We start from the raw sequence: 11755 nt of genomic DNA on the forward strand, positions 1-11755 counted from the left end.
TTACTAAATTTTTATATAAGCTTTTGAAATTTACAGTTTAGATTTGCATTCTAAGTTATAAAAATGGTTTGTTAAATATGTTTGTGGTTTTCACAGTGAAAAATCTAGGTTTTTCCTACTCGGATTTTATGTTTTTAGTGTGGTTTTAGGACCACTGTGTTAATACAGTATGTCAGAATGAAAGAATAACTGTAAAATCACGCATGTGAGGTTGTGCTGAAAATAATGATACCCCACAAGTCAAGGTAAACTGTTTTTAAGATGAAATATAAAGGTAAAACCAAAAGTAGTAAAAAATGGCCAATTATACTCTAGGCCCCTAAGGGTAAAAGTTCCTAAGTAACGTGACTAAGTACGTAAAGAAGAAGACTAAAATAAAAGTAAAACGTGAACGGAAAGTGCGAAAGTATAAAAGTCCGGAGAAAGTGCGGCGAAAGAGCGGAGAAAGAGCATCGTCTCTCTGGTTTTATGAGTTAATTATTCAGGGCGTGTTTGGATCGGGTTTCCAGAATCTTCGCGCGGAAAGAGAAGGGCACGCCTCCTTCTTTGTCTCCAGGTGTCTTATTGCCTGATCTTCTTAACCTATTTTATATTATTTAATTTAACCATTCCATCACTCATCATTACTCGTTAGCAATGTTTTTCGTATGCGACAACACTCAACATTACAACATGACAAGATGACGTATCAGAATGACTACATCAAAATAACTCAAAAGCATCAATAATTAATAAACTCAAGTTCTCTTTACGGTGACATTGTGCTAATAATAAAATGTTGGGGTTTCTAAAATAACAATTTCAACAGTTATGATTTCAACTAATAGCTACTATTAGTATAAGAACATACCTAAGTTTCAACATTCTTTAACTTCAACGATTGGTTAAAAGAGAGAAAATACTTTTAAAGATAGCCACTTGATGGCAATGTTGATCCATCCTTACTGTGACAAATTATGTGAATTTGGGCTAGCTTTATCGTACAATGATCAAAATCGTCTCATTGTGATCGTAAGCACTTCCTGAACAATAATATATAACTTACCAGGTTATTACATTTTCGATAGTCATATTATCAAACGGCTCTTTTTAGAGAGGAGAAATGCAGATCAGAGTCTGGTTCTGGGGAAAGAAAGTTATTTACGACCTTCTTATCTGTGTTCCACTCTCTTGGTCATTCTCGGAGAGGGGGAGAGCAAAAACCTGTGAAAAGCATGTTTGCATGTATGTCTCTGAAAAAGGAAAATTAGTACATCACAAGTTTAAAACATAGATGAACATAACATTAAGGTTTCTAGACTTTGTCCATACAAAGTAGAAGTCAATTAATTCATTCTTTGTAGTTCCTGACATCGCATTGATGTTCTTTCGATTCAGAACTAATTAGTCCAGAAACAAGAGTGGGAAATTCCACAATAAGTGTAAATCTGTCTTTTTGGCTCAGATGACGTCCTCAGCATTAGGGAGGTCCGATAGCGTGGGTCTGTCCAGCATCTGGACATGACACATTTATGGCTAAGGTGTAAAAGGTTGATCTGTTAGAAGAGTTCTTCTGCAAAACAACTTCGTAAATTTAAATTCCAGAGAGGGGGAGAATTGAGAGCACGACTGGTTCCCCTACAACTCTCATCTGGATTTCTAGAATAATGTCTAAATAATAAAGGTCAAAGGTTTTTAACTCACGAGCCGTTGTAGTTCACATAAGAGAAGCTGCAACAGTTGAAGGTCTTCTCCTAGTCGACCTGAGTGGCCTCAGATTTGTTCCATCCGAAAGACAAGACAAGAGAAAGTTAATCTGAGTCTTCATGTTGTTTCCCCTTTCTTGTCCTTGAATGAACCAGGAAGTAGTCTCCATGGTGACCACTGGTCCAGGTCTCTCTGGTCCAGGAAGTAGTCTCCATCGTGACCAGTGGCCCAGGTCTCTCTGGTCCAGGAAGTAGTCTCCATCGTGACCACTGGCCCAGGTCTCTCTGGTCCAGGAAGTAGTCTCCACAGTGGCCATTGGTCCAGGTTTCTCTGGTCCAGGAAGTAGTCTCCACGGTGACCACTGGTCCAGGAAGTAGTCTCCATGGTGACCACTAGTCCAGGTCTGGTCCAGGAAGTAGTCTCCACGGTGACTCCACTGGGCCAAGTCTCTGTGGTCCAGGAAGTAGTCTCCATGGTGACCACTGGTCCAGGTCTCTCTGGTACAGGAAGTAGTCTCCACGGCGACCACTGGTCCAGGTCTCTCTGGTCCATGGATCGTTGTGTTCAGCACTAAATAAACCTGGTTCTCCTCCAGATTCACAAGACAAACGCTCAGAGAGATATTCAGATGACCAGATACCTTGAGTCAGAAAGTCCAAAATTACATCTGACTTGTTTAGACTTTATTCATTCACAGGGAAATTGCTTGATCACAGTAGCTCAGCTGGACATAAACAACACTCTTAAGGACCACCAAAAAAAAGATAAAATCTAGAGGATGAATGACGACCTGTAGCGTTCACTGTGGAAGTGGATCTGGACCAGTCTGTTGGAGAATGAGCTCCACTGTCCCTCTATAGTCTGGTGGAGTGGATGAGATGGATTGTCCATGATGGAGAGTAGTTTGTCCAGTGTCCTAATGTCCCTCACTGAGACAAACATCTCCAACTCTCTGCTGATCACATGTTCAGCCTTTCAGATCAATATGTCGATCCTACTTATGTCCTTCTTTCTGGTGCTGCTCCCCCAACAGACCACAGCAAAGGCCAGACTGGTAGAAAGTCTCCAGCAACTTGCTGCATACATTAAAAGACCTGACCACACCACAAAGTCTTCAGTCAGTGTCTTATACTCCACCTACTGTCCATCTCTAATACACCCAACCACTGCAGAGTCATCAGAGAACTTCTGCAGGTGGCAGGACCCAGAGCTGGACTGGAGATCAGAAGTAGTTTTGCAAATGTCACTGAAAAGTTTGAATTAAATCAAAACAAAAGACAGTCAGGAACATGGTGGTGCTGCAGTTCCTGGCTATGATATTACTAACTGGAACACCCAACCAACACTTGTTGGTGGAATTCATTTTATTTATTTATTTATTTTTATTTATTTGTTGACGTAAAAAAATACAGAACCCATCCCACAAAAAAAACACAAACAAAAAAAACAACAGAACAACTTTAAATCAGGTTCGAACATTAATTATATATTTAGTCTAAGAAGACAGGTGCTGTATAATCTTTATTGTCCTTTATTTGTGCTCACAGCTGCTTGAGAATATAAAATAAAGAAATACAGTGAAGCCATATATACAGTACTACAGTTACTGCTTATGACAAAAATAAGAAGAGAAAGATAAAGATAATATTTTTCTTAAAATCAGGAAAACCATCATGCATCAATGTAAAAAAACAAAGACAGATAAATGAGACGACTGTGCAGGTGGTAAATGACCTGTTTTTGTTTTTTCTGTTAATGTGATTGGTTTAGTCCGGTTTGATCAGAGCTCTTGTTTCACAGATCCATCTGTTCTTCATGTAGCAGCTCGCTTTGTGCCAGTTGGCCAGAGGATCCGCATGCGGTTGACTTAAAGCACAAGATACTGATACGAAATCAGTTTGTTGAGGTATCCAGTACCTGATGAAAGAGAAACGGCACATGATATCAGTCTGGGTCTCTGCTCAGTATCCTGGGACGGTAACTTTTATTCTGCACCTGTCAATGCAGAATAAAGTTGGGGGAAAAATCAAAACAAGGCTTGAGTGTGATTTGAGCATAAGCTGTTTAGTTATTTGACGCTATAGAAACATGATGTGACATAATGGCAACCACCATAATGGCCACCAGTTGCCATGCCAGGTGGAGGTAGAGCAGAGCGTAGTATTAATTAAACTAAAACATGAGTGCGTCTGGAGGAAGTGTGGGCGGGGCATCAATATCACAGCTCCACGTGGCTCCACCCTCAGACCGTACTGATCAGACTCTGGCTCTAAACTATGGATTTGAAGATATTAGTAGAAAAGAGACATCAGCAGCAACCAAGAAGACAGTTTGGGAAGCAGTCGTGTGTGCAGTGCACATTTTGTTTGACTATCTAGCTAGCGTTAGCTAACCTAAACCATTTTCTTTTTAAATCCATGACATGCACGAGTCTTTCTGAGCAGTATAGCGTTCAGAGTGAATCCCCTTTAGATGTCAGTGATCATATATGCTTAAATGTACAGATTTTATTATGTGTAGCCGCCCTTTTGTACAATTCTCCTGAGGGAGAGGACCAAGATCTGGCAATCGAATTACATGTCTTGTTGTTGTTGACATTAAATTTGCCGGTTGCCAGAGTAAATGGAGATCAGCTCAGAGAGCTAGCAGTGTGTCAAGTCATCATTTATCCAACACAACGGTTAAATTTTCAAATGATTTAAAACATATAAAAGAAATGAATGTGTGAATCCCCTATAAGGCCGTAGTCAAGACGACTTCGACCTTCAACTTTGTTATTTCGGACACTGCCTCAGATGTTACTGAAGGAGGTGGACGTGTTGAAAGTTACTTCTCACTTTTTATTTATTTCACCATCTGCGACTGGTTTGTGTAGTGGCTTTGGTCATGAGTCACTGAGGTTAAAAAGACAAGAAACGCAACCGTGGAGTTATATGTGTGTGTGTGTGTGTGTGTGTGTGTGTTTGACCTCTGTTCCTTGCGGGGACTCATACTTGACTCAAGACCTGTTCCTGGAGGACGCCTGGCGTAATTGTGTCCACATTTAGGAAAGCATTGATTTGTAGATCAGTGGTTGTGTAAAGGTCAGGGTAAGAAATAAATGTAAGTCTTTGCAAGTTCCCTAATTTATAAACTTGTGTATGTGGAAGCACTTACGTCACAGTGAAGTTACTTCCATCCACCCACATCCACGTGCCCATCGTGTCCTTGCTCAGGCCGATCCAGTAGCCGTGGTTTTTATCGTCGTATGCTTCTGTGTGGTTATTGATGAACTCCTACATTTGTGACACAGATAAAAATCAGAATCAGAATTGTCTTTATTTCCCATAAATGTTCACAGATACGCGGAATTAGTCGTGGTGGTTGGTACGATAAACATCCAGGAAAATCAAACAATACAAAATATATTAATAGAAAAGGAAATGTACAGATGTGCATTGAAAACGTATGCATCAATACACAAGGTGTAAAAATAAAATCGTGTGTTAACAAACAAAGTGTGTTAATGTAACGCATAAGATGGGAGTCCGTAATAAACAAATGAAAACAGCAGAAATAAGTTATGTTTAATTAAACATGAAATTCATTTTCTTCATTCATATATTGATCTTAGCCCGACCCAAAACAGAGTCTGGTAACTCTCCATCTGAATTTCATGATGGTTCAACTGACACAGAGAGAAAAAACAAAACTTTTCATCAACTGGATATTTCAACCAATCGGAGCCATTTAGTTTTAAGTAAATTCAGCTTAGATGACGTGAGTGACTCCTGTCTGTCCGTCACCATGTACAGCCTTTGTTTCATTTATACAGTATCAGATAAATGTTGTGAAGTTAAAAGTAAAATGCTTCTCTCTAACAGAGCAGTGGAGTTTAAAGAGACTTAAAACTAACAACTGTCTTAAAATTATATGATGTGAAATGAAATGATGTATGGTGACGACTGACGTGTATAGAAGTCACTGCACTTTTTACTTCTGTCTACAAGTATAAAAAGGTTAAAATGCTCCCATTCAGCTTTAATTTGCATTTACTTGAGAGTCACATTGTACTGACTGTAACCCTCTGATAAACTGTGTAGGCTTCCAGTGAACAGTGTCCTGGGACTTATCTCTGAACAGAAACAAAGAGTGTGAGTACTCCTCTTTTCTCTATTCAAATACACATAATCTTTGTCCAGCTATCCAACTGTTACTGAATATGCACTAAGCAGTTTCACTGCTGAACACCGTACATGCTTACTCTGACATTTAAGAGCATTTAGTATCGCGGGATAATTAAACCTTCAAGACAACGACTGGAACACTCGTATAATTTGACTAAATAAATAGAAGTGGACAAACAATTACAGGATAGGTTTTAAAGAAATGCTGTTCATTGTCCTCATAGGTTTATTCTTGTCTTGCATATATGACCTCACAGGCTGTGTCCTTCTGTAAAAGTATAAAATTCATTCATTCATCTTCTGTAACCACTTGTTCCTGTGAAGGAACGCGGGGTCTGCTGGAGTCTATCCCAGCTGTCATTGGTCTAGAGGTGGGAGAACCTGGAGAGAACCCACGCAGACACAGGAAGAACATGCAAACTCCACACAGAAAGGAACCAGCCCGAACATGGATTAGAACCCAGAACCTTCTGGCTGTGAGGCATCGGTGCTAACCACCACGCCACTGTGCCGCCGAAAGTGTAAAATTACAGCAGATAAATCAGATGGAAGCAGAGAAACTGCACAAATGAAGTCACAGTATTTAAAAGAATAAAAAAAAACTTTATTAGTCCTGCGATGGGGAAACTGCAGTTTACAACAGCTTACAGAGAAGGCAGAATAAAAAATAACAAGAGCAAAAAGAGTAGCTTATAAAAGATAAATAATGGAATAGAATAGGATAAAAATATTGCACGTATTGAAATGTAAACTATTGCATAGACTGGTGTCAAACTCTAATACTATTGCACATGGAGCCTAACAGCAGCAGGAACGTGAAGCAGTCTGTCACTAAAGCTGCTCCTCAGTCCTGTCAGATCACGGTGCAGGGGGTGGGACTCATTGTCCAGCATGGAGGACACTTTAGCCAGAACTCTCCTGTCACCCACCTCCCTCACTGAGTCCAAGGGGCAGCCCAGGACAGAGCTGGACTTGCTGATGATCTTATCCAGCTTCTTCCCGTCCCTCTCTGTGATGCCACTGTTCCAGCAGACCACTCCGTACAGGATGGCTGATGCCACTACAGAGTCCTAGAAGGTCTTCAGGAGTGCCCCTTTCACTCCAAAAGACCTCAGTCTCCTCAGAAGGTAGAGCCTGCTCTGTCCCTTCCTGTAGAGTGGCTCAGTGTGGTGAGTCCAGTCCAGTTTGGTGTTGAGGTGAACACCCAGGTACTTATAAGAGTCCACTTGCTCAGTGTCCATTCCCTGGATGTTCACTGGTGAGGGGAGGGCAGAACGGCGTCTACAGAAATCCATCACCATCTCCTTGGTTTTCCCCGCATTGATCAGGAGGTGGTTTCACTAAAATGTAGCTGCTGAGAGGTCGTATTGTGTCTCTGACATACATTCATGACTTAAACCATGTCTGTCAAGAACACGTCTCTCTTTGACACGTTATACTGATCATCCAGTATCTATGTGATTTAACACCCTCAAATGAAATATGACACTTTCTCCTCAGTAGCTGTTCACATCCAGTTTCCTGAGGACAAAGCCACAATAATAAAAACTTCTTTTTGAACTGAACCGTATGACACAATGTCTATTGAACTTGTCGAACATACAGTACGTTTTGCATAACCCACTTGCATATTTCACACAGAGCTGTCTCTGGCTGATTTCTGTTTAGATAATATTCATCTTTATTCCAGCAGGATAGGTGGTCAGGTACTGTCCACCCCCCTGGACACTATATAAAGACCTCACGTCAACCAGGCACATTCAGACCTCTTCAGCAACCGGTGCCTCTGACTCCTAAATCCTGCCTCCATCACAGCAAGTGGACCGACCGTAACCACCTCACCAGCCAAGCCACCAGCCAAGCCACCAGCCACCAGCCAAGCCAGAAACAAGGTAAGAAACCTCATCTGAAAAATGTCCAAGTACTAGGAGTTTTTACATGTCATTGAATTAGTTAAATAAATTCAAAAGAAACAAAATGAATTTGATTTATAACAAAAAGTTTCCTCTGAATAAGTTCCACCTGGTTGCTCTGAATTCTCGGTTTAAAGCTTTTTTTCTTTTTATTTCTTTTTGTTCACCAGTGAATCATGAACATCCAGTTTGTCTGTGTGCTGCTGGTGACGCTCTCTGCTTGTGGGCCCTCTCTGTCGTTAAACTTCCATGACAGGCATATCAGGGGAGGAAGGACAATAGATACGGATGCCAGATGTGATTTTTTAATGAAACCAATTAATGCAGAGTATGAACTATATAATCGTAAGTGCAAGCCGATAAACACCTTCATTGTGGATCCCTTCACAGATAACTGTAGGGGAGATGAAGAAATAAGTGGGATCTATCTTACCACTAATTGTATCGTTGTAGACAAAATCAATTGTAAGTATCGTTATGATACCAGGCGACGGCAGGTTTTCATCGAATGTCAACATGGCCATGCAAAACACATTATTAGAACCGTAGATATCAGTTGATACAGTTTTCCAGCCTTGCATCTATTACCTGCACTCAGCTTTTCCTCTTCTCATATTGTGGCAAAGAGAAGCCAGTATCATATCCTGCTGCACTCGTAGAATAAAAACTCACCGTGAAAAACTCTTCTTTCACTTGTCTTTATTTTTTAAATGTTTTAATGTTTTAGATCTTGTTTCACTAAGATCTTGAAGTTAGTAAGAAAGTGTCTTAGTAAGGAGGTAATTGATGCTGTAACTGAGTCTGTATCCACGTCATTCTGTCTCTGCAGTTTAGCTGCAAGAGCCTCTTTTTATGTACAGATAACATTACAGGCTGACCAGGATGAGGTGAATTAGTCTCATTGTCTGAGTTCATGCTCATCTCTACAATTCTCACAATAGACCTTTGTATTTAAACCTAAATAGTCGCTGTGGGTAACGATTAGATGTGGAAGAATGTGGACAGCATGCATGTCTCACAAACTGGTTTATCTGTTTATAAAATGCTTGTAGTGTGTTATAATGGAATGGTTAGGATATAATCACACTTAAATGGATGAAAATAAATGGCTCATGTACATATATATATATATATATATATATATATATATATATATATATATATATATATATATATATATTTAGTCTTCTTACAGTTTAGTCTGTATATTCGTACAGTTGATAACAGCATGAGCGCCCAGTTATCATCAAACTGATCAGGTGTGTTTTACCAACAGGGAGTTATTTCTGATGGTTCATGCATATTTATCTTGAACTGTCTCCACACCACAGCGTATTGAATTTCTTAGTTTGGATGTAAAAATCTATGAATCTGCTGTTTTGCAGACTAAGACATTTTACATCCAAAACACTCAAATAAGAAATAAAAAAAGAAGTCTACAGTAAAAACTTTTGCAAAGTCAAATTGTTAAATAAACGTTAAATAAAATAAAAAAGTCCTCATGCTTAGACGTGAGAATCCAGGATGATTCAGATGAATAAATTTTCTTACAAGGACAAATCCTGCGTTAAAAACTTCCACATCAAATTAAAATATACTTAAAGCATCTATAGCAACCAAACAGATTTTAATTTGGTAGTTTTATCTTGAACATATTCCACAAACTCTATGTTTTGCATGAAAAATCTATTAGTCTGACTACTAAAGAAATGCATGCATTAAAAACTTCTGCAAAGTCAAAGTGTTAAATAAACATTAAAAGTCCTCACGCTTAGACGTGAGAATCCAGGATGATTCAGATGAATTTCAGTTAAAATATAAAGTTTCCACTTTGAGCTTTAAATTGAACCTTTTGGCATCTAGGTGAGCATGAATACTGCAGGAATTATAGGTTTTAAAGTGTCTTCATCCCTAATAAGTATTGACATCTGGAATCATTTGTTGGAGATCTTAAAACAAATTCACATTGTGCAGATTAAAGGCTGTGGAAAAAAATCCACTTTTCAGGAGAGGAATCTCAGCAGTCCTGCTCAGTAAGATTTACTTCTTTCCTCTAGATATGTTCACTTTTTTAATAAAGAATAACACAATCCATCCAGTCTATAATAAAGAACCCTCCTTTATTGGACTTCTGGAAATGTCTCCCTCTTTGTGTGAAAGTGCAGATTAAATGTGACTTGCCTGCTCCTCTTTGCTGTCGATCACCACCAGATCAGCGTTCTGTTGCCTGCAGTGTTCACGGCTCTGCTTCCTTTCCTTCCATCCACTGTGATAGACTGATTGTGTGAACAGGTAACAGTTGGACTGGAACAGCACCCATTTGTCCGGACAAGGTTTGCACACTGTGACGGAATAATTATCACAATCTTTATATGTGAGAGAGAAATGATTTGAATTATGATTTAAAGTTTCCAAAGAAATTTAAAAAATTATCTATGATCTGATGCAGCTACAAAAATCTGTAAATCTTTAATGATGTGTGATGTAAATTTAGAAGGGAGGGTGAGAATTAAGTGCTTTCAAATAATTGTTTTTAATGCCAATGGTATAATTCTTGCACAAAGACATAATCAAAACTGTATTAGTATTTAAACAGTATTTGAATAGTTTACAGAAGGACACAAGTCCTCATGCATAGATGTAACATCAGAAGGACATAAATCAGGAGGATTCACTGAATAAAAGTTCTTACAAGGACGAATCCTGCATTAAAAACTTCAACTGAGTCAAATTATTGTCACTAAAATAAACTTAAAGCATAAAAATATTTTAACTGGGTAGTTTTATGTTGAGCGTATTCCACAAACGCTATGATTTGCATGAAAAATCTATTAGTCTGCAAAGAGCAGACTACCAACACTTCTTCAAAGTCAAATTGTTGTCACAAAAATTAAACTTTTGGATCTGCTATTTTGCATCCAAAAGAAAATGCCTACAATAAAAACTTCTGCAAAGTCAAATTGTTAAATAAACGTTAAAAAGAAAAGTCCTCATGCATAGACGTGAGAATCCAGGATGATTCACTGAATAAATGTTCTTACAAGGACAAAGTTTTTTTTTTAAAAAAAAAACATACTTAAGGCATCTAAAGCAACCAAAGAGATCTTAACCTGGTAAGTTTATGTTGAACATATTCCACAAACTCTATGCTTTGCATGAAAAATCTATTAATCTGCAGATAGAGATTCATGCATTAAAGACTTCTGCAAAGCTGTAAAAACTACTCAGATGGTTTACTGAATCAAATCCTGTATTAAAAACATCCACAGAGTCAAATGATAAACTTAAAGCAACCAAAGTTTTTAACTTGGTGGTTTTATGTTTTGCATGAAGAATCTATTACTCTACCTGCAGCAGACTACCAAAGAAATGCCTGCACTAGAAACTTCTTTAAAGTCAATGTGTTAAATAACGTTGTGTCCCCTCATGTATAAATGATGTGACGTCTTCACCTTTGTCTGGACAGAACGTCTGCACTGGGAAGCTGTTGTACTCCAGGATGACCCCCATGGTCCAGTTGAGTCTGTCCCTGTCTCTGCTCAGCTCTTCAGTCTGTCTCTCTAGTGCAGCCCTCTCCGTCCACAGCTGCAGCCTCTGCTCGGTTAACTTCACGTTTTCTCTGCGCTGCTCGTTGTTGACTGCGGCCAGGGATTAAAAGGTCACTGCTGTTTCTCTCAGACGCCGCTTTAAAAAAAAACAAACAGACAAACTCACAGTGGACAAGGACGAGGACGACGGAGGCCAGCGCGACACAAATGATCCCCAAAGCTGCCACGGCCCACGTTAACGCTGTGCACAGAGGAGCTGTCTTCGTGTTCTCTGGAAGGACACACAAGGAAATAAACATCAGACGTGTCTGCTGCAATAATTCATAGAGAATAAATCTTTTCTTTTTGACCAGGAAAAACTCAGATGACCTGTTTCAACAAGACGTTTGTCCAGTCGCTGCTCCTCCTCCACAGTCTTCACCTCATCATAGATTATTTCCAT

The 11755-nt window shown here is 39.2% G+C and overlaps 1 protein-coding gene across 1 annotated transcript; it reads right to left on the bottom strand.

Moving 5' to 3' along the window:
• Positions 1-3452: 3452 nt before the first annotated feature.
• On the bottom strand, positions 3453-11755 carry LOC311496565 (asialoglycoprotein receptor 2-like; the record flags this gene model as incomplete). The annotated part of the gene is made up of 6 exons (XM_084556452.1): positions 3453-3603; positions 4843-4961; positions 9947-10107; positions 11218-11403; positions 11480-11584; positions 11683-11755. 6 exons carry the CDS (start codon positions 11753-11755, stop codon positions 3453-3455), a joined length of 795 nt encoding a protein of 264 aa, XP_084412578.1.

The sequence above is a fragment of the Chelon labrosus genome, assembly GCF_963514085.1.
Source record: "Chelon labrosus genome assembly, chromosome: 12".
Classification (NCBI taxonomy): Eukaryota; Metazoa; Chordata; class Actinopteri; order Mugiliformes; family Mugilidae; genus Chelon; species Chelon labrosus.